General features: G+C 51.9%; 5 protein-coding genes and 1 non-coding gene across 6 annotated transcripts; 3 read left to right on the top strand and 3 right to left on the bottom strand.

Annotated features, from left to right (window-relative positions):
• The first annotated feature begins 789 nt into the window (after nucleotides 1–789).
• On the top strand, nucleotides 790–3017 carry F5J12DRAFT_432588 (uncharacterized protein). Its single transcript, XM_051739399.1, has 10 exons — nucleotides 790–885; nucleotides 936–1323; nucleotides 1377–1486; nucleotides 1537–1657; nucleotides 1707–2084; nucleotides 2143–2206; nucleotides 2256–2282; nucleotides 2334–2501; nucleotides 2549–2605; nucleotides 2655–3017. Exons 2-10 carry the CDS (start codon nucleotides 1124–1126, stop codon nucleotides 2874–2876), a joined length of 1347 nt encoding a protein of 448 aa, XP_051595766.1. The 5' UTR covers nucleotides 790–885; nucleotides 936–1123; the 3' UTR covers nucleotides 2877–3017.
• F5J12DRAFT_432283 (chaperonin Cpn60/TCP-1 family) lies at nucleotides 3004–5268 on the bottom strand. The gene is made up of 8 exons (XM_051739396.1): nucleotides 5140–5268; nucleotides 5027–5088; nucleotides 4881–4960; nucleotides 4696–4826; nucleotides 4061–4648; nucleotides 3830–4010; nucleotides 3313–3769; nucleotides 3004–3260 (listed from the first exon to the last, which is right to left on the bottom strand). Exons 1-8 carry the CDS (start codon nucleotides 5174–5176, stop codon nucleotides 3159–3161), a joined length of 1638 nt encoding a protein of 545 aa, XP_051595767.1. The 5' UTR covers nucleotides 5177–5268; the 3' UTR covers nucleotides 3004–3158.
• F5J12DRAFT_859101 (glycosyltransferase family 2 protein) lies at nucleotides 5225–11893 on the bottom strand. The gene is made up of 16 exons (XM_051746794.1): nucleotides 11514–11893; nucleotides 10828–11461; nucleotides 9507–10796; nucleotides 8911–9453; nucleotides 8580–8888; nucleotides 8485–8529; nucleotides 7947–8441; nucleotides 7886–7912; nucleotides 7603–7857; nucleotides 7494–7577; nucleotides 7284–7438; nucleotides 7145–7229; nucleotides 6613–7086; nucleotides 6293–6562; nucleotides 6183–6236; nucleotides 5225–6132 (listed from the first exon to the last, which is right to left on the bottom strand). Exons 1-16 carry the CDS (start codon nucleotides 11852–11854, stop codon nucleotides 5611–5613), a joined length of 5583 nt encoding a protein of 1860 aa, XP_051595768.1. The 5' UTR covers nucleotides 11855–11893; the 3' UTR covers nucleotides 5225–5610.
• Nucleotides 11894–12815: 922 nt separating this feature from the next.
• On the top strand, nucleotides 12816–12896 carry F5J12DRAFT_t190. Its single transcript has one exon. It is a non-coding gene; the product is annotated as a tRNA-Pro (tRNA).
• A 5-nt stretch (nucleotides 12897–12901) lies between these two features.
• On the top strand, nucleotides 12902–14286 carry F5J12DRAFT_859105 (uncharacterized protein). The gene is made up of 3 exons (XM_051746795.1): nucleotides 12902–13503; nucleotides 13555–13854; nucleotides 13904–14286. Exons 1-3 carry the CDS (start codon nucleotides 13247–13249, stop codon nucleotides 14235–14237), a joined length of 891 nt encoding a protein of 296 aa, XP_051595769.1. The 5' UTR covers nucleotides 12902–13246; the 3' UTR covers nucleotides 14238–14286.
• A 318-nt stretch (nucleotides 14287–14604) lies between these two features.
• On the bottom strand, nucleotides 14605–19535 carry F5J12DRAFT_859109 (P-loop containing nucleoside triphosphate hydrolase protein). Its single transcript, XM_051746796.1, has 4 exons — nucleotides 18818–19535; nucleotides 17476–18755; nucleotides 15938–17418; nucleotides 14605–15879 (listed from the first exon to the last, which is right to left on the bottom strand). The coding sequence occupies exons 1-4, from the start codon at nucleotides 19372–19374 to the stop codon at nucleotides 14740–14742; spliced, it is 4458 nt and encodes a 1485-aa protein (XP_051595770.1). The 5' UTR covers nucleotides 19375–19535; the 3' UTR covers nucleotides 14605–14739.
• Between the last annotated feature and the right edge of the window lie 312 nt (nucleotides 19536–19847).

Genomic DNA, 19847 nt, shown 5'->3' on the forward strand with positions numbered 1-19847 from the left:
CACACTTGCAAACCAATTAATATTGACTAGCGGTGAGCTGGCAGCTTCCCAAGTTGGTGAGCAGACTCGCGCGATCACCGTCACCAGTATCCCTCGCGACGTGTGCTGGGCCTCATAGGGCACGGATGTGATCGCCACCGGGAACAACTTGCCATCCCGCGTGGAATATACAGTGCTAGTAGTAGCCGTAATGACGTTTCACCCAAAGAAACTCAAGGTTGGCTACTTCCACTTCGAATGTCGCCAAGCTTCTCTCAAAAAGTGAGTACCCTTGACTGAGCATGTATGTATTTCCCATTCTCTCTAGATACATGATCATTGCAGGTGCTAAAATCTAGCCACCTGACTTGTTCTACCATCATTGTGGAGGTATGTATACTGGGTCTCGTTCTCGGCCTTCTCTTATGTCCACGCCATTATACGGCATGGAGGCCCGTGCATAAAAGTTCCCGTCGATCCCAACCCTGGCTGTTGCCGTGGCCACGAATTCTTCGATCAGATCCGCATTCAAGGTGCGCCATACCTTTATCCGAGCTCGAAGCTCCGTAGGTCGGTTAGAGATGGCTGGACAACCTCCAGCTACTGCAGCCCCGCCTGCGGTTGGAATGAGAAAGGTAAATGTGGTTATACGTCACAAGGAAATCAGTTTTGACCTGTGGGCGTCGATGTTAACTCATTTCAAAGTAGAAGGGCGATCGGCCGAATGGCCTGTTATGATTCGCCACGAAGCAATCGAGGGATGGATATATGTCTCAACTACTATTGGCTGATCTCTTGACCCTCCCGATTCTTTCGTGGCAACTCCATAGATAACTATAACTTTGCACGCTTTTCACCCACGACGCATGGAGGAAAGTAATACATACTACAATATCATTACACATGGTATTGCAGCGCGGCGCATGCACCTGAGCTTCTGCTGATCGGATGGATAGTCAGACTGGTGGCCGGGGTCCACGCGGAGAGTCTTTGGATCCGACGACGCCATCGCGTCGACATTGTCTAGATCGCACTTGCACCCACGGCCTATAAACTTGGCACACATTGCCAGCGAATCGATTTGCGTTGCAAACCAGACACACACAGTAATTGACATCTTTGGCACATCGTAGTAGGTGGGATCATGGCAACCTTTGTAACCCAGCCGTATTCGATGCCGCAGACGTCCAGCGCCCCATCTCGGCGGGAGCCAGAACAACAGTTCGCACCGGACGACGACGCTGGAAAGAAGAAAAAGACAAAGAGGAGAAAAGTCAACCATGCATGCCTATACTGCCGTCGAAGTCATATGACATGCGACGAAGGTAGGCCTTGCCAACGATGGTGAGTATGACTTTAGTACATCGTACGCTCTAGAGATTCACTTCTACTTGCAGTATCAAACGTGAGATTGGCCATCTATGCCACGATGAACAGCGCCCACCAAAAGCAACTGCGAAACCCGAAGCTGTGACACCTACCAGCACAGAACCATCACAACCTCCTCGTGCGGTTCCTACTGTTTCACAGTTGATGTATGCTTAGTACGATCGACAGAGTCAGTATACCCAAGCCCTGCTATTCCCCAATCAACGAGCACGTCCTGGTCGATGAATGTCCCTCAAAATACTTTTCTATACCAACCCGAGACACTTGGCAACGAGTTCTCCGTCCTCACGTCCGTATTCTGTGTTTTATATTGTATCCCCGACATATGATGCTTCTAGGGACTTTTTGGAAACACTCGACGACGGTTCATTCTTCACTCCACCGCCACGGGCAGTCACACCGTCTCTGTCATCTTTCCCCAACACGTCGCCGGAGACCATGAGCAGTGCATACGTCACTACAGCTCCTCCCCCAGCAGATAACGCGACCAATCCGGCACCTCCCCCTGATCCGCTGAAAGAAGAAGAGCCAGTACCCCCTTTACTCCCATCTGCGACCAAAGCGGAGAAATTTCTTCTCACTGCTGCCGATCAGGAACCGGGAACGAGAGATGAGCGCTTGAATCGCGTCATTCAAAGCAAGTATGAGGCAGGTCTGCTCAAGCCGTACGACTACGTCAAGGGCTATGCACGCTTATCAGTCTGGATGGATAGGAAGTAAGGGTCATCCGTCCACTCTTGACACTAGCATTTCACATTATTTGTCTATCTCAAGCGTGTCGAAACAGTCTAAACAGCAGATACTACAGCCTTTATCCATTCTTCGTCCCAAGTTCAGGGTAGGTCACAACACTCTGCACGTTCCACTGACCGTGACTTTTCTCCTAGGCCGTAGCGCAGTCCCTACGAGACATTGTAGGTTTGAATCTACGTGCCTATCCGAAATGATATGAAGTCACTTGTCAGGACCTCGTTTTCATTGAAGAAGCCTTCGAGCGATTGTTATTAGACTATGACCGCGTCTTCTCCGCGATGGGCGTTCCAGCTTGTCTATGGCGCCGTACGGGTGAAATATACAAGGGAAACCGCGAATTTTCTGAACTCGTTGGTGTGGATGGCTACATGATGCGCGATGTGGGTGGGTACATTCCGTTCACTTCATTCCCGCTAACGGTCCACAGGGCCGACTCTGCATTTACGAGCTTATGGCTGAGGAATCCGCTGTCAATTATTGGGAGGTAAGTATCAAGGAAGTGTTTGTTGGGAGGTTTGCCTAACTCGACCTAGAAATACGGACATGTTGCCTTCGATACCACTCAGAAGGCAGTGCTCACGTCGTGTGTGTTACGGTATAAGCCCGTCATTAACACCCATTCCTCGAAGCGTAAGAAGAACGACGAGGACGGCCCGAGCGAAGAAGGGCACGTGAACTGCTGCTTTTCGTTTACTATTCGGAGAGACAAGTGGGGAATCCCTACCATGATCGTTGGTAACTTTATCAAGTGCTGACAACTTGCAAACCCGTGTCCGTGCCTCGCCAGGACAGGAAACGGACAGACCTTGTCACTGCAGAGGAATAAACTTCGCAGAGCATGCTGGATGCCTAATTACTCTGCGCTCCCGCGAACAGGACGTGACGATTGTTATTTGTATAACTTCGTGACCTTGCACCACGTGTCGTATTATGGTGTCGCAGTATTTCTGATACCTAAGAAAAACTCTGTATATATGTATACTATGCAGACGTATGTCAGCTTTTTTTAGGTCTAGCGTGCAAGGGTGTGATCGCTTTTATCCTTCCATTTCTTCAGGGGGCGGTCCTTGTAGTTCCCGATTGCGATCCTTCCGAGTGGCCTGAACGACGTCGTCTACTCTAAGCAGCATTCGAGCAGCCTGGGATAATCGTCATGTTTTATGCAAGGTGCCTCAACTGCGAATGGCTCACCTCAATGGCCGTTTTAAATGTTTGGACCTTGACACTAGCGCTTTCGTATAGCCCATACTTCTTCATGTCTACAATCTTTCCCGTTTCACCATTGATGCCCCACGAATGCTCTCCCATTGCATGCTTCGCTCTCAACTCCGTCAATACTCTAATCGCATTTCCACCCGCATTCTGCACGAGGGTCCGTGGGATGACCTCCATGGCATCAGCGACGGCGCGGAATGGCCATCCTTCAACACCAGTTACGCTACGTGCCTTCGTATGCAGTCCGACTGAAATCGCCATTTCAGTCGCACCGCCACCTGGTGCGAGTGCGGGTTCGAAGTAAACGTTGCGTGCGACGGAGAGTGCATCGGCGAGATTACGATCGATTTCGTTGAGGATGTCTTTGGAGGGACCGCGAAGGAGAATAGTGCACGCCTTTGGGTTCTTGCATTCGGTAAGGAAGGTAAAGTATCTGAAGAACGAGTGCAAGTTTTAAGTCTTCTTGGTGACTTCACACCGGGGTGCGACTCACTCGTCACCTATTTTCTCGATGTGGAACAGGCCACATTTCGTTCCGACGTCAGCTTCCCGGAGGTCCTCTACGCGGTTGACTATGGTGGCACCGACAGCCAAGGCGATGCGATTGTTGTCGGATTTGCGGACGCGACGAATAGCAGACACATTGGCACGCTCGAAGACGTGCTGCGCGATGTCTGATATGGTATTTATTGGAGGTACCTCGAGGGAATGATAAAAATCTCACCTGAGATACCCTTCTCCGTGATGACAAGGTCAGGCTTGAAATCCAGAATCCGCTTGCACTGTGCAATAACCTGTTCTTCTTCAATCTCCTGCGCACGGGCCCAGTCCGTCTCCTTCGAGAATTCCATATTGGTCTGGCTCTCTCCCTTCTTGTACTCCAACGGACAGTCAAGGAGAACGATACGTGGATTCTTTATCCGTCGTCGCATGTTCGGGTGCGTGATATCCTTGTTGAGCATGACGCCATCCAACACTCTGGATTCCTCGATGGACCCTCCTGGAATCTTCTCTACGCGGGCATAACGCTTGATATCGACAGTTTGATGTCCATTTTCTTCAGCCGCGACAGTGCGGACGGCTTGCAACGCCAGGCGGCACATGAGGTCAGACCAGCGCGCAACAAATTTCGTCCCGATCGACGTCTTAATGAGGGACAACATTTCCTCATCATCGTTCGTATTAATTGGGATCGAGATACGTTTGACGATCTCCAGTGCCTCTTTGAGTGCCTTGTTGTATGCGGAAATGATCACGACGGGGTGAATATCACGTTCGAGCTGCGCGAGCGACTGTGCAAGAATCTCACCCGCTGACGCACTAAGCAGGATTTAGAAACATGATCATGGTGGTACGTACCCAGAATGATGACGCTGGTGGTACCATCGCCGCATTCCTCGTCCTGGGTCCTACTCAGTTCGATCATGTTTTTTGCTGCGGGGTGTGCTACGTCGATCTCGCGAAGGATGGCGTTTCCATCGTTTGTAAGTCTAGTGAAGATGCGTAAACGAAGAGTTCCGCGAGCCATCAACAGGACTCCTCACAAGATTCCACCCATAGGATCTAAGATCATCTTAAGCATGGCTTTCGGTCCCAAACATGTTCGTATGACATCGGCGATGGTCTACGTTGAAATTGGGACGTTACGTCAGAGAATATGCATCGAGAACACGACAAGTGTACACAGCACCTTGGCCGCCGTGATATTTGAGATCTGTGCCTTTCTCCCCGACTGCCTCTCGGGGGCAGCGTCTGTGTTCGCGTTAGCACAGACGCTCAAGACACGGTACTAAAAGCTCGTACTCATCACAAACACGGGTGTCTGTCCGCCTGCCTGCATGTTGACCTTTGGGAAGTGGTTTTGTCGACAATGGTTTTGCACTTGTAGCCTCTCAGCTCGCCATCATCTTGGCACAGCCACATTTCTAGATGGATAGCATGGAATAGGCTCGAGTTCTAATTTATTCAATCCTTGTAGGTAGAACACATGAGATGTAAATGCAAGTCCGATGGTAAAAGAACGAGAACGAGAGTAGAGAGAATATCACTAATGAGAGAAATAAAAGCGTTCAACGAGAATGTCAATATGCTAAGGAGGGGGGAAAAACGAGAGACTGTAGAAAACGATCAGCAGCCAGTAAAAGCGGCGTATAAGGTCGGCGATGATGGGTGAGTCAGAGGGACCATGGACATCTACGGACTGTTCACAAACAAGCTATATAATCCAGTCCACGTAGTCCATTATTGCAAAAATATTCAGGTGATTTAACGTCATCACGATTGGCTCTCGAGCAGGGTCCGATCGATGGCGGCATTGATCATCGCTTTACGTGCCGTTAAATCCGTCCCAAACTGCTCCTCCAATTGGCGTCGAACCTCGCGTTTCGTGACGGTGTTCAGGTCTGCAGTCCGTAAAATATTCTGAACAGCACGCTCCAGGTCAACATCGCTTGGCGCCACAGGTCCAAAGTCCATCTCCTGCGTCATTGGTATTGACATGTCCAAATAAGTTGTGGGGGGCCTTGAGAACGTCTGTTGAGGTAGTATTCCGACTTCGCTCATAGGGCGCATATGCGACATCGCCATTGACAGAGGAGTATTGCGACCAGATTGCATACCAGCTGGGAGTACGCCAAACTGCGAGGGAGCGGGTGATTGGCTACGAGGCTCGTAGAAGGTTTCGTGGCCATACAGGGATGCAGTACGAGACTCGGCGTATCCTTCCTTGCGGAATTGGGTGGGAGGTACCCAAGAGCCGATGCTGTGATTGGATTCTCGGTCCCACAACTCATTTTCCTGGAAGGTGTCAGTCCTTTATTGTCAAAATGAATGGCGAGACGACGCACATAGTCGTTCCATGTCTTGAGGGGAATAGAGCGAGGATCAAACTTGCCTTCATCCTAACCCACAATAACAGTGATCAGCGACATAATGCATTCAAGATCAAGTCACTCACGTGAACGATGATCTTCTTGCCAGATTCTCCTAGTACGACACGTGTGGCACCCCATGAGAAATCGTCCATACGCCAAAATGAGTAGATTGGAAGCATGAATGAGAAAATCGGGATGGCCAAGATATAGAAAACCATCCATCCAACCATGTCCCATTTGCGACGCAGAACGAACACCAAGGCTTGCAAGCCGTACACGGCGGCAATCATGACAAGGGAGATGAAGGGGATGGTATTGTGCTCGTAAACGACCGACACGATCAAGTAGACGATCTGTAATCGTATCAGCATCATCACCCTCCAAGGAGAATGAATCAACCCACATATGCCACGGTGACGGGCTGAATCAGCGTCGATACGAGATCCATCATGACAATGAAACGCATGGAGAAGCAACAGAAACCACAAAGCTGATCCAGGAACATGAGTTCACCAAGATTATGGATGGTCGAGTTGATCCAACGACGACGTTGTGAAAGCAGAACCTTCCAATCGTCTGGAGCGACCGTCTCGGCATGAGCGTCCCTGATAAATTGCGTCTTGTACATCGGGAAGTGTTTGAGCAATAGGGTTGTCAAATAACGATCTTCTCCGAGATGTAGCAAGTTCTTCATGTGTAGGGTATCGACACGGTTCTGGGAATAATCTTGGGTAATTTGATTGGAGACGAGCAGGGGCTTGTGCGTGTCTGGCGTGCGCAGACGGAACAAGGTGAAACAACCAGGCAAGCAAGTGACCGAGCCGAACAGACTCTCGAACGCCTTCGCCATGTGATGGGAGATGAAGTACTCGTACACCTAACGAACCGGCCTCAGCCCCCGCACCAAACAAAGACATCGCACGGGCTATACGCACCTGCATCATCGTCACAATCGACTGTTTGGCATTGGCAAGGGATGTTTCGCCACACACGCCAAGGACTTTCTTGTCGTGAATCATCCTATGGCCGGTTGGTTTCCTCGATTCCCCTACCAAGCAGTACGACATGACTTACGCAGAAATGAGGCGGTTAAGCGCGTACGGCTCTGCAGTCGTATCTGCATCGACGGTAAATAGATACTCGTAAAATGTCGGGTTGACGCCGATGACGTTCTTGATCTGGTGATACATCTCGAGCTCAAGGGGATTCATCGGCGTATTGTAATGCACCTAAAACCCGCTGTCAGCGCCGCCCAAAAATTCGCGTGAACGTGAACCAATATACCTTGTTCAAGAAATGCATGACCACCATCTGTGAATCACGCTTACCACGATTTCCGGGACGTGACCTCTCTGTCGGCTTCCCGACCTTGACTGACCACAAGGTAAGGCACGACATGTCCAGCACACTCGTACAGACCCGAGTACACTTTGGCCATATTGTGCTGTCGGGCGCCCTCGCCGATCGATACAAAACTGAGTGGCTCAGGGTCCAAGTTCGGGTCAGCACCCAGAATATCAAGCACGATACGTGGTGTCGGGCGATCGTTGCCAGATCCGACGATGTTCCCGTCGCACACGATGAGGATCAGTTTGCGCTTATCGTCATACTTGAGCACGGCCAATGAATTGATCGTACGCCGAAGGGACTGCCTCGCCTTCAGTGTAACACGGGACTTGGCAAATCACGAACTTGTCATGGTCCTCGGGTGCACGAACAGCCCCGAAATTGATCGACGCGAATGAATTTGAACCCGATGATGGAGACCATGAGAACCGAAAGGACGAGCAAGATATATTGCGAGAACAGACACTGCGGCGAATTTCGATTGTCGACCGCACCGATCAAGAATAAATTGCGAAGACACGTCTTCTGGCTTTCGAGCGTTGCAGAATCAAGTCCAAGACCATCGTTAAACTGCTTCGTAAAATCCTGCCCGGAGTTGATCTTGAACAGGTCGACGATGGTGGAACTCATGAATTGTGTGTCGACGCTTCCGCCCGCTTGCGTACCGGTAGGCGTAACGACAGCAGGCGGATAATTGAGATACGTGGTTAAATCATAGATCAACCCATCGAGGATGCCGACCGACGATCCGCTATTGGCCATATCCTTAATCTCTGAAGGCGTGTACCCCACGTACCCAACGCGATTATTCCACCGCATGATCGTCATGCTCTCGAAATACCAGTCCGGGCGAGAGTCATTGGTAAAAGCACGGAAGTCGTGGTACTGAGCATTGGGATCGGTGTTGTTGGCAGGAGTCGAGCGTCACCCAGGGGCTCACAGAACCTGAGACGCCGTTACATAGCGCGCTCACCTGTGTCTTTGTGTCAGAGGAGATCACACTATGATAATGACTTCACATACCTGCACAGGGAAAATTGCATCTGAAGCCATGCCACCATACTGGAGGACAGACTTCGTCGACACCACGCTGACGACACGCTGATGCGTCGCCGCCACGGCAGTCAAATCAAAGACCTCTCCCCGAATCGACGTATAGACGTTATTTGGATTGTTCTGATATGAGTGCGACGCCAGTTCAGACGTGCTGAACACATGCTGCGTAGGACAGATGACCAACCCCAGCACGGCAATGACAAATACCGCACAGGCACATATTAGCCAGATGACCATGTTCAAGGCCAACTTTTCTCTCCACGCTTGCCGCACGTCCTCGCGTTTCATGCGTCCGAACCACTTCAAGGAACGGAGAAGGAATCCACCAGGTTAACATCCAGCAAAGCATTACCCATCGTCTCCGCGCAGACGACTCCTTGACGATTTCGGTGGTTTCGCCCTCTAAGATTTCCCCCGGCAGCGTCTCCTTCGGCATCAATCCCTCCTTGTCCGCGTTGTGGAACATGTTGCGAGAGGGCGCGTACGACTCGGTGCCATAATTCGAATTTGAATCGTCGCGATCGCTTGTCAGCCGACTCCTCCCATCGAACTCGTCACTTTGTACCGTCTTGGCTTCGTCGTACTCTTCATCGTATTCCCTATGGAAAGAGGAGCCTCGACCAACGAGTGGAGCCTGATCACCGTACGCATTCGCGTAGGCAGATTCATCGACTCCGACTGTAGAGGGGGTCAGGTATGGGGCATAGGGATCGCCGCCAGATCGGGCATCGAGACCAGCTTCTACTTCTGCTTCGCGCATCCGGTTGCGCTTCTGTTCTTCGACGTCGGCTGCGCGTAGATAGTCTTCAAGCGCGTGGAAAGCGGCTTGTGAAAGGAAGACCTGCGAGGGTGTATATTGAGCTTGCTTCTGACACCCAGGTGGGAGACTCTCACCTTGTGCTGTCCCAAAACCACATCGGTCTCTCCAAGACCCAAAGCCACCCGCATCCTCTCAATGCGTTCTGCTGGCGTCTCATTTCCGTCACCAAGAAGTACCTTGCCCATCGGATCCCTATACCTCTGACAAAACTCGTCCGGAGCCATACCGACCTCAAACACACATGCATTCCTCTTCGCAACCTCGACCAACCCTGAGCTGCGTACCTGCCCTTTGACCGACCGTCCCTCGAGCTGATTCGGAAGTTGGGAGTCATTCGGGTTGATACAGAACACAAACCAATTGTGTGTGTCCCCCAACGTCTCGAAGAGTGTGTCGAGGGCGGCGCGGAACTCACCTGCGACGCACGGAGTACCTGTGTTCTGGGAAGTAGTGACGTCCTCGTCCTCACGTTCTTCTTCGACGATGGGAGGAGTCGTGCCAGTGGCAGCATTGTCACGGGGCATACGACGAACAGTATTTTTGCGTCGGGTGGAAGGAGCGCGCATGGGTTTAACGGGTTGTTGGGCCGCAACGATCATGTCCTCGCTCTTAGGATGGGCCTGTGTAGCAATGGCTTTGCCCGAGAAGAGACCTTTGACGAAGGGATTGATGGACCCCGCGCCTTCAGCACCATCCCCGAGGCCAGCGCCGGCCGCCGTGCCGCGAAGAAGAGCCACAAAATCGGGGTTAAGAGCATCGAGGTTGCGCTCTAAAAACGCCTCTGAGGAGTATGTCACCGGGCCATTGAAATGGCAAACGGTGAACATAGGGAAACCAGACCTATCCAAGCCACTTCCTAGTTTAAAGGAGGAATGGTTGCCCCATCGCTTGGCGAAGGCGTCGACCATGGTGTGATCCGTCTTTTTGTGGGATCGGCGAGCTTGGTCGTCCATGATGTGAATAAGGCCACCGGGTTTGTTCTGGAAGAGTCGGACGCATTCGGAGTTGTCGAAGTAAGAAATGGGGGGGACATATTTAGATATGCCTTCTGATTGGTATTCGTCGACGTGGGACTCAAACAGCCGTTGTTGAATGAAATGGTGGAGTCGTTCGTTGGCGAAGTTGATGCAGAATTGATCCAGCGAGTTGGATCTGCCCGTCATGTTCTGTGGACCGGGGAGATCGAATAAACCGATAAAAGTGTCGAAGTCGTCTCTGCAGAGACGTTGGTTGACATGCTCGTTGAGCCATGCGAAAAGCAGGGAATAAAGGGTTTTGGCGAGGTCGTCCCTGTTATCAGATGCTCCGTCGGGGTCGAGGAAGACGGTGCAGAGTTCCTTCTTGACCAGCTTGGTCTTGTATGACTAAGGCGTTCTCAAGTGCCGAGGGTTGCACGCCGAGAAACTCTGCTACGAGGGCGAGGGTATCTACGTTGCGGACGACGGCAGCGTCGACGTCTCTAGCACGGTCGATTGTAAATTCGAGATTGCCGAGATGGAGGATGGCGGCGATGAGCTGGCACGTCTGGGCAACATGCCGTTTGGAAAGACCGATGGTTTTGAGGGCGACTTTGAGTTGTTCAAAACGGTGTGCGTCGTCGTCCCTAACTGCGTTGGGACGAGCACCTGCGCCGCGCTGACCGAGATACCGGTAATGTACCTTCTCTTGGAGATGAAGATGTTGCCTCTCCTCCAGAGAGGCACCGGCGACGAGGTAGTAGAAGATGTGGAAATTACGTTCGCCTGAAGGAATGGAGGCGACCCTGTTTCTTTCCAGATAGTAGTCGAGGGTCTTTATGCCACAAAGGCGACCTCTGTCGGTGAACTGCAGCTCTGTGTACTTCCCAAAGCGGGAAGCGTTCGGATTGAAGAGGGTACGGGCGTTTCCAAAGGATTCGATGACGAACTCGGCAGCTGGGACTTGATGTACGAGTTTTGCGCCTTTCTTTCCGGGATTCGAGACGGAGAGTTCGAGAAGGGTTTTTATGGCGAGACGTCTATTTTCGGACTTGCCGCTTGCGGTTTCGCCGCTAGACTTAGATAAGCAAGTGATCAGCAAAGGCAGGGGGGAGAGACACACACCTAAAAAGAATGGATTGATCCTGTGCGGTGCGCCGCATGTGGTAGTAAGCGTTGTTGGCGAGCTGGAAGATGTGGGGGGGCAGACGGGATTTTCCCGGAGAAGTGTCGCGGTACTCTGCGGCATACTTGTGGAGTACGGAGTCGGCGTTCGAGGAGACGTACTTGTGTGGGTTGAGGACGACAAGCGCAGGTGGGCCGAGTGCGGTGTAGATGGAGTCCGCCATGAAGCGTTCGCGGAGACAAGCAACGACGGCATCGTCTGTGACGGGCGACAGCGAGGAGAGGTCGGCGACACCCTCGAGCTGCTGCAGACTCATCGCGACGGACGTCGGCCTCGCCATGAAAAGAGAGAGACAGAGACAGACAGCCAATCAGGCGACGAGCGAACGACACGGCAATATGACACCTTTCCCACGGACACCCTTGCTGACTAATACATGTCCATCAGTACCGCATCCTCTTCCTCGCCGCATGCCCGTCCTCGCCCTTCCTCTTTCTCTCCCTCTCCTTTCCCACTTCCACCATATTGTCCCTCGTAATCTCTCTCGCAAGCTCGGGCGGAACTCCTCCCCGTGGTGGACGCATCGATCCATCCGAATTGATCCCCGCCATAGTATATGGCCGGCTATACCACCAAGTACTAACCAGTGCCTGATGGCGTTTGTGGGCCGTCCTGCGTCTTTCCACCTCGTTTCAAGGGGGGTTGTGGATTCGCCGACCAAACACCGCGTGTATTTATCCCGCACTGCCTAGGCAGGTTCGTTCCCTCGACCACGCCTTCCCTGGAGATATTGATACTCTCCGCGCTCCCTCCATGCGAGCAAACATACGTCGGCGAGACCTCATCAAACAGTAGTCCAAGACCAATCCTTTGCGCTTCCTCCCTCTTCTCTTTAGTTTCCTCGTTGATTTCGGCGTCGTCTGGGTACAACAGTACATCATCGAAATCCAGCGCAGGTACCTCATCGAAATCCGACACAGCACGACGTTCATCGACATTAAAGAAGCATATAGCAGGTGAAAAACACGGCGACAATTCGATGTTCTCGAGCGGGAATGTGCCGTACATCGTGTAAGATGACGCAAGCAAGTAGAGATTGGAACAAAGCAACAAGCAAATCCAAGATGATGATAAGACCTGTGAGAGGAGGGAACCGGAGAAATATCGAGCAGACGGTACAACGCGAGAGTCAGCCGCGTCCGATGTCGCAGGTCGTACAGAAAGTAAATATCGAGTCGACCGTAAGCTATGGCTGGAGGCATTGACCAGTGGTAGGACCCTCGTACATACCCTCGTAACATGGCCTTGTAGTCTAGAGGTACGATACTTGCTTTGGGTGTTCTTAATTGCAAGTGGCCTGGGTTCGATTCCCAGCAAGGCCCATTTCTTTTCAACCTTTTTACTTCATGCTACGTGTATACACTACACTATGTCCATCAATGTCACGCGGTGGGGGGTTGTAGTGCGTTCTGCCGCCAAGCCTTAGTTGCAGACGTCGGGGTTATGTAAGCAACCGCCTGCACTGAACTCGCTGGCGACAGTTGGTACGTTCGTTCCATGGCTAACTTCAACTCCCTACCGCCAAGCGCCAAATCACTGATGCAGCGACGCATTTGGGAAATGAACATCAGGCTTGACCCAAAACCCTAATTCCGTCATACGTATAGTACTCGTGACGCTGTGGTGACGAGCAAGCAGCCTTGGACCCCACGCTATCATCTAGTTCTCCAGAATGGCTCACGAAACAACGGATTCAAAAGAGCATCTCGATCCCTGGTTTGACGATGGAAACATCGTCCTTATAGCAGGAGGGAAATCCTTCAAGGTTTACCGGGGAACGTTGTCGGTGCATTCACCGATCTTCAAAGACATGTTTGAATGTCCACAACCTGCCGATCAAGAGGAAACGATTGAAGGATGCGCTGTCGTTCGCCTTCAGGATTCCGCCAGTGACGTTCGACATGTCCTCAGAGCGCTATTTCATGGCGAGTGCGTGATTGCACCTCTCTGCTGTCAATCTATAATCTAAGGTCGATCCAGGTACATTGCTTCCTCTCAGTCAATGCCTATGAGCGTTGCGACTGCTCTGCTCCGTCTGGGCAAGAAGTACGAAATCAAACTTCTCTTCGACTGTGTGTCTAGCAGAGTGAAGGAATGCTACCCTTCGGAATTGCTTCCGAATTCCGGCCCAGTACGCTTCGAAGGAACCCTAATCACCGAACGTGACCCCCTGGACTTCCAGCTACTCAATATAATTCGCGAAGTTGGATTGCTCACAGTCCTTCCCATGGCACTCTACGCTTGTGCCTTCTCGACAGAAATTGAGAAGCTTCTGGACGGGTATGAGTGGAACGGAGTCCACTACTTCGCTCTCTCCTGTCAATCAAAGAGCGTGTATGATTGCCAGAGATAGGCGCCCAGAGCTCGCCAAACGTGTATTCACAAGCTCAAGCCACAGGATCTTTCCGAGATCGGACGACTACTGCTTCTTGGAGAATACCACCTGTCTGCTATGCCGCTCACGGTGTTCCGCAACGTCCCCTTCCACCGATCCCTTGGTTGCATGGGATCCTGATTGGAATCGTAGGTTCTGCAAAGCCTGCGTCGAAGACTTAAAGTCGCGGTACCATAGGTACAGGAAGGATGCATTTCTCTACCTGCCATGGATGTTCGATGTGGGACCAAACTGGGATCAGGTCCGCAAAGATGAGGCGAGTATCTGAGCATTGACCGGAAAGTGTTCTATGTTTGGGAGCGGAAACCCTTACTCGAGTGTTTTGGATACGTTGTTCAGACTCTTCGTCAGCAACCATTGTATAGTACCTCATATGTACTGAACCTTGACACGGTTAGATCATAATATCCTCGCAGATCTCTCAAGCGCATGTCGCTTTCGTGTCGCGCCCGTTGCTAGAGCTCTTGAAAGATGAAGAATGAACGGTTGCCACACGCCACGAGGTTATTGTGCAATTCATTTCTATTTGCCAAAACTCCTACTGAGTAATCCATGTTAGTTAGATATACAAATGAGCGTGCTTAGTACTACAGAATGCGTAGTCATGTCGATGTGGTTAGTCAATGTGTAGGTGCAAAAGAAAGGGTGTAAATCAGAAAGGTCGAAAATATTGGTATAAACCGCAGTTTCATCCAAAAGGGAAAAAAAAAAAAAAAAGAAAAGAAAATGAAAGAAATGTTTTAAAATGGAGGGGGAAGGAAAGGAAGCCTTCACTCCCCAGCCCACTCCCCACCACTGGCCAACTTCGCGAACGGTCCCCTGCGATTAACGAGTTCGTCCCAGGTGCCCTCCTCGACGACCACACCATCCTGCAACACCACAATCCGATCGCACATCTTCATAACTGGCACCTGATGGGTAATCATGACCGTCGTCCTGCCCTGTTTCGCGCTCTTGAGGGTCTCGAGTACAGCAGCTTGATTCGTCCCATCCAGCGCGGACGTACATTCGTCTAGAACGAGGACTTTGGACGGCCGCGCCAACGCACGCGCGATCTGGATCCGCTGGCCTTGCCCACCTGAAAGATGCGATCCGTCTTCGCCCACGGAAGTGTCGTACCCTTGAGGCAAGCTCATCACGAATTCGTGGATGCTCGCAGCACGAGCAGCGCGCTCGACTTCTGCATCAGTCATCGACGTTGCACGCCCATACGCAATATTCTCCTTGACGCTCGCGTCGAACAGGTGGGGCTGTTGACTGACTACGGCCACGTGTTCGCGCAGATGGTGTACGTCCGTATTGCACAGTTGGACATTGCCAAGCGAAATCGATCCCGATGTCGGTTCGTATAATCTTTGAAGAAGTGCTGCGACCGTCGACTTGCCACATCCCGACGTACCGACCAAAGCAACACATTCACCCCGTCTGACTGTCATCGACAATCCTTTCAGTACGGGTTCGTCCACTTGATCAGGGTATGTGAATTCGACGTCTTTGAGGACGAGATCGCCACCGAGGTCCTGGAGCCTTAGGATTCCGCGTGCCTCGCTCGTCTTGTCCGATCGCAGCTGGGCAAGTGCATGCAGATCCGTCGTGGCCAGTACAGACTTGGCAATTCTCTGCGTGAACGCCATAAGCTGGGATCCGATGGTGACCGTAAAGACAACCAAGTTGAGAACTTGGACCATCTGCAAGTATGTGTACGTTCCACGAGCGATGAGGACAGCGCCGACGTAGAAGAGGAGCGCTTCAGCGAGGTAGATCAACGCGGATGCTACGCCGTACGTGCAGCCTTCGACAAAGGCCCCACGGATACCGGTAGTGAGACACGTCGACACGGCTTTGTCGAATTGGGCTTGTAGAACAGGTTCGAGAGACATGGCGCGAATGCTGCGGACGTTGATGATCGACTGTGCGATGCGATAATGTCAGTACGCAAAATATAGAATCGGGCGGAAAGCATCATACCTCATAATAAACCTTCGCAATCTGCTCTCTCGCCCTCTTATTCCGTAATTCGCATCTAGCCACCAACCCCGTCTGAATGCCCATGACGCAAACGAAAACTGGTCCAATGGCAACACCAACAAGTGTCAACTGCCATCCCCATACCATTGCCCATATCAATCCAAGTCCCATCATCGCCAGTACGACGAGACACTGCCCCAGTACGACAGAGACGAGAGCGCGTGCGTCGTCGGCATCTTTGATGAGAGTTTGGGAGAGCGCAGAAGGCGAGTGGGAGGGTTCATCGAACCAGCATTTATCTTGCGAAAGAACGCGTGCGTAGGCTTTGTTGCGGAGAGCACTGATCCATCGAATCGCCGATCTTTCCATGAGAACGTATTTGGAACCGAGGAGCAGCCCGTCCAACGCTGCGATGCCCAGTACAAGTGCCCCGTAAGTGTTAATAATATTTGCATTGGATGGATCGGCAGAGACTTCAAACATGAGGCGGGAGAGGAGAAACGAGAAAATAGGCATCATTGCCCCACTCAAGAGACATGCGAGGAGGCCGGCAAAGAGCAGAGGCTTGCTCGGAATACTAGGCCATATGAGACGGATAGTTTGAAAGAGGCCAGGTGGAGAACTGTAGGACTCAGCACTAGAATCGACAGGCGTAACCTTGGGTTTTCCCTTGGCATCGGGTTCAGGCCTGCGAGAGGATTTCTTGGACGGTGGGGGTGAAAATTGGATAATTTCATACGCTTTCCGCTCTTGCCTTTCGGCGCGTCGTCCAGCGGCTCGCTGTGCAGCACACTGCAAAGCCACCTTGTCCTTCTCAAATTCGTCATCATCTTCGACCATGAATTGCGTGGATGTTGAGGAAGGAAATGCAGGTGACGTGGGCGTGAACTGGAGACTCAACCTACTTCGTGCGTCGTATGCGCGTGGGGGGAACGTAGGGGAAGGAATGAGGATGGACATACTCGAAGGTCTGCGCAAGCGACCCTGTGTTTCCGAGCGTGTAGACGAGTTGGTCGTGGGGGTAAAAGTCGCATCGGCTGTTTTAGTCAACTCTGCCACAACATCCAGCATCCACCCGCCAAGCGCCATCGTCACGGGACGTACACCAGCCAACGTAGGCGCGATACTCATATGTCTATCGGCCATCGGATTTTCCCGTTCTCGAGCTTGCTCTGCTTCGGCAAGGATGCCTGCAACCTCTTCATATACAGGTGGACGCGCAGCATCTTCTTCATCCTCGAGTTGGGCACCAATTTCCTTCACCATTCTCTCCCACTCTCCGCCTGAACCCTCCAGATCACCTCTGAACCCCTGCTCGACGATACGCCCAGCACGCATGACATACACGAAATCTTCGGCGCCAATACTCGACAAATCGTGCGTGATGATGACGGTCGTTTTTTGGGAGCGAGTGCGCCACGCTCGGAGGGCGGCGGTAGTAAGAAGACGTGTGGGTGGATCCAGAGCGGATGTGGATTCGTCTGCATGTTGCCAACGTCAGCGTGAGCAAACGATTGAAAGAAGGAGGGGGTACGTGCCTAGGATCAGAACTTCAGAATCGCGAATCCTTGCACGAGCAAGTGCAAGGCGCTGTCTCATCCCTCCACTCAATGTGACACCATGAGCTTCTTCTCCCTCTTCATTTCCAGTCCCTGCTAAAAGCGTATCATAACCCTGGTCCAAACCCGCAACCCACCCCTCCAACATTGCCATCCTACATGCCTCGACGACCTCCTCCCGGGTCACGTCTTCGACGCGTCTCCCGCTTCCCACAGCGCCCAATGCAACATTGAAGTGGATCGTTCCGCAAAAGACGGGTGCACCAGCCGACGCTGAGTTTTGGACCACACCCGCAATATGGTGACGAAGCCACGTCGGATTTAAGTACCGCATATCCTGATCGTCGATCAAAATGTCGCCCTGAGACGATGGATGCCCTACCAGCGGAAGGGCATATTGACCTAGAAGCAAGGCTCCGATAGTGGATTTTCCACATCCGGAAGGTCCAACAATGTATGTCGTTTCATGTGCTGGGATGTACATGTCAATGTCGTGTAATACGGGGATCGTGGAGCGTGTGGGATATGCGAATGTGAGGTGCGTGAGGGAGATGTCACCAATAAACCGGTTTGGAGTGATGCGACGGAGAATTTGATGGTGAGATTTACGTTGTTTGGGGTGTGCCATGGAAGTCACGGTTGCAGTGGGAGACGTTGGTGTGCAGGCGGAGGGTGGTGTAGGGGGAGAGAAAGAGATGATGGAAGCAAGGTCGGCAGCTGAAGCTTTCCCTTTGGCAAGTACAACCAAGAGAGGGACGGTCATTTGAAGATTAGAAGTGGCAATTAAGCAGGCCCAGAATACGCTCATCACATCCCCTGGTGCGTTCTTGCCCTGTCTGACGAGGTACGCACCAAACCAGAATCCCTGAACAAACATGGCCATAGTAACAAATTGGGATGTTCCGGCCGTGATGCCCCATATTGTTGGTAGAGAAGGTAAAGCAGGAGGGATATGTGCTAGGAGGGATGATTCGTGAGATTGAGCATTCGAAGACTTCACGGCTGCAATGTGAGTGCACGCGCGGGTAACGAGGGATGCTGCGCGGGCCAATAGTGTTCGTTCGTGCGCGATACGCGGTGACACGAAAGCTTGGGAAAACCCTTGGATGAGGATAAGGAAAGGAAGCGCAGAAAGGATGACAAGCGTGAGAAGGGGTGACCAATAGAATGCGAGAACGAGGGAAGTGAGTGTTGTCGTGATATATTGGATGAGCTGACCACATGCGAGAGACGATGCTGTGCGGACATCGTCAGTCTCTCTGCATGTATGTATACCGTGTGGGTGAGTGAAGGGCGCGAGGATAAAAAAGTATGTACGTACCGCGCAAATTTGGCCATGAGACCGCCCGCTCCTACGGGAGCGTCGTTAGACGTGTCCTGCACGCCAGAAGAGTCGCCTGTACGTCGATCGAACCACTCCATTTCTTTACGTACGATTGCAGAGTAGACTTGTCGTCGTAATTGGACGACGTTGTGTTCACCGGTCCATATCCACAGACTGCTTGTGATGCTGCTCATGACGAGTGCACCTGCTCCCAAGGCGACCAGCTGGAGAGCGGCGAGTCCGACACCATGGAGTAGCTCGTCTTTTGCGGATTGGGGAGGGTTCGGTGTAAGGGGGAACGCTGCGAATGCATTGAATGAACGACCGACGACGTAGGTCATAAAAGGGGCTATTCCCCCTGCTGTGATAGAAGACGCGACGGCGGGTGTGAGGAGAACAAGTTTACGTCTCGGAGTTAGGAATGAGAACAGGATCTTCAGAGATGGTCTTGGTGGTTCCTCTGGTGATGATGGTGGATGAGGGGGAATGTTGTCCGAGTGCGAGTAAACGCTATCGTGTTTGCAAGTAGACGACGACTCGCTCATCGTCGTCATTATCGTCCTCGTCCTCGTCGACGGGTATGATGATGATGAAAGCGAAAGTCAGAAATGGGATAGGATGGATTTCTGAGTGTACGGCCCATTTTTTTTGTTCTGTCTTCACGCTATTGTCTTTGTGTTTCCTTTGTCGCTCGAGGACAATAAGAGAGAGTTTGTTACGTAAGCTGACGTCAGGAACAAAGGGCAACTTTCTTGATTAAGTAAGCCACTGGTGACATACCCATTGTCTATTATATAAGCAACAGGGCCAAATGTGGACAAACAGGCCATTGTCATGCCACGTGGGCTGGGTTTGCTTTAGTTTGCCCCCCCCCCTTTCGTATGGACGTCGGCATGAATTCTGGGTGAGGCGGGTGACACTGGCTAACCGTACTGCAAATGATGCAGACGGGGTGCGATGAGAGCTTATCCTGTACGTGCTGATCTCGGAAGTAGCAAAGCGAAACATGCAGGGAGCGAGGCCGCCA

The sequence above is a fragment of the Pisolithus orientalis genome, assembly GCF_024613125.1.
Source record: "Pisolithus orientalis strain OTSU chromosome Unknown F5J12scaffold_48, whole genome shotgun sequence".
In the NCBI taxonomy this organism is placed as follows: Eukaryota; Fungi; Basidiomycota; class Agaricomycetes; order Boletales; family Pisolithaceae; genus Pisolithus; species Pisolithus orientalis.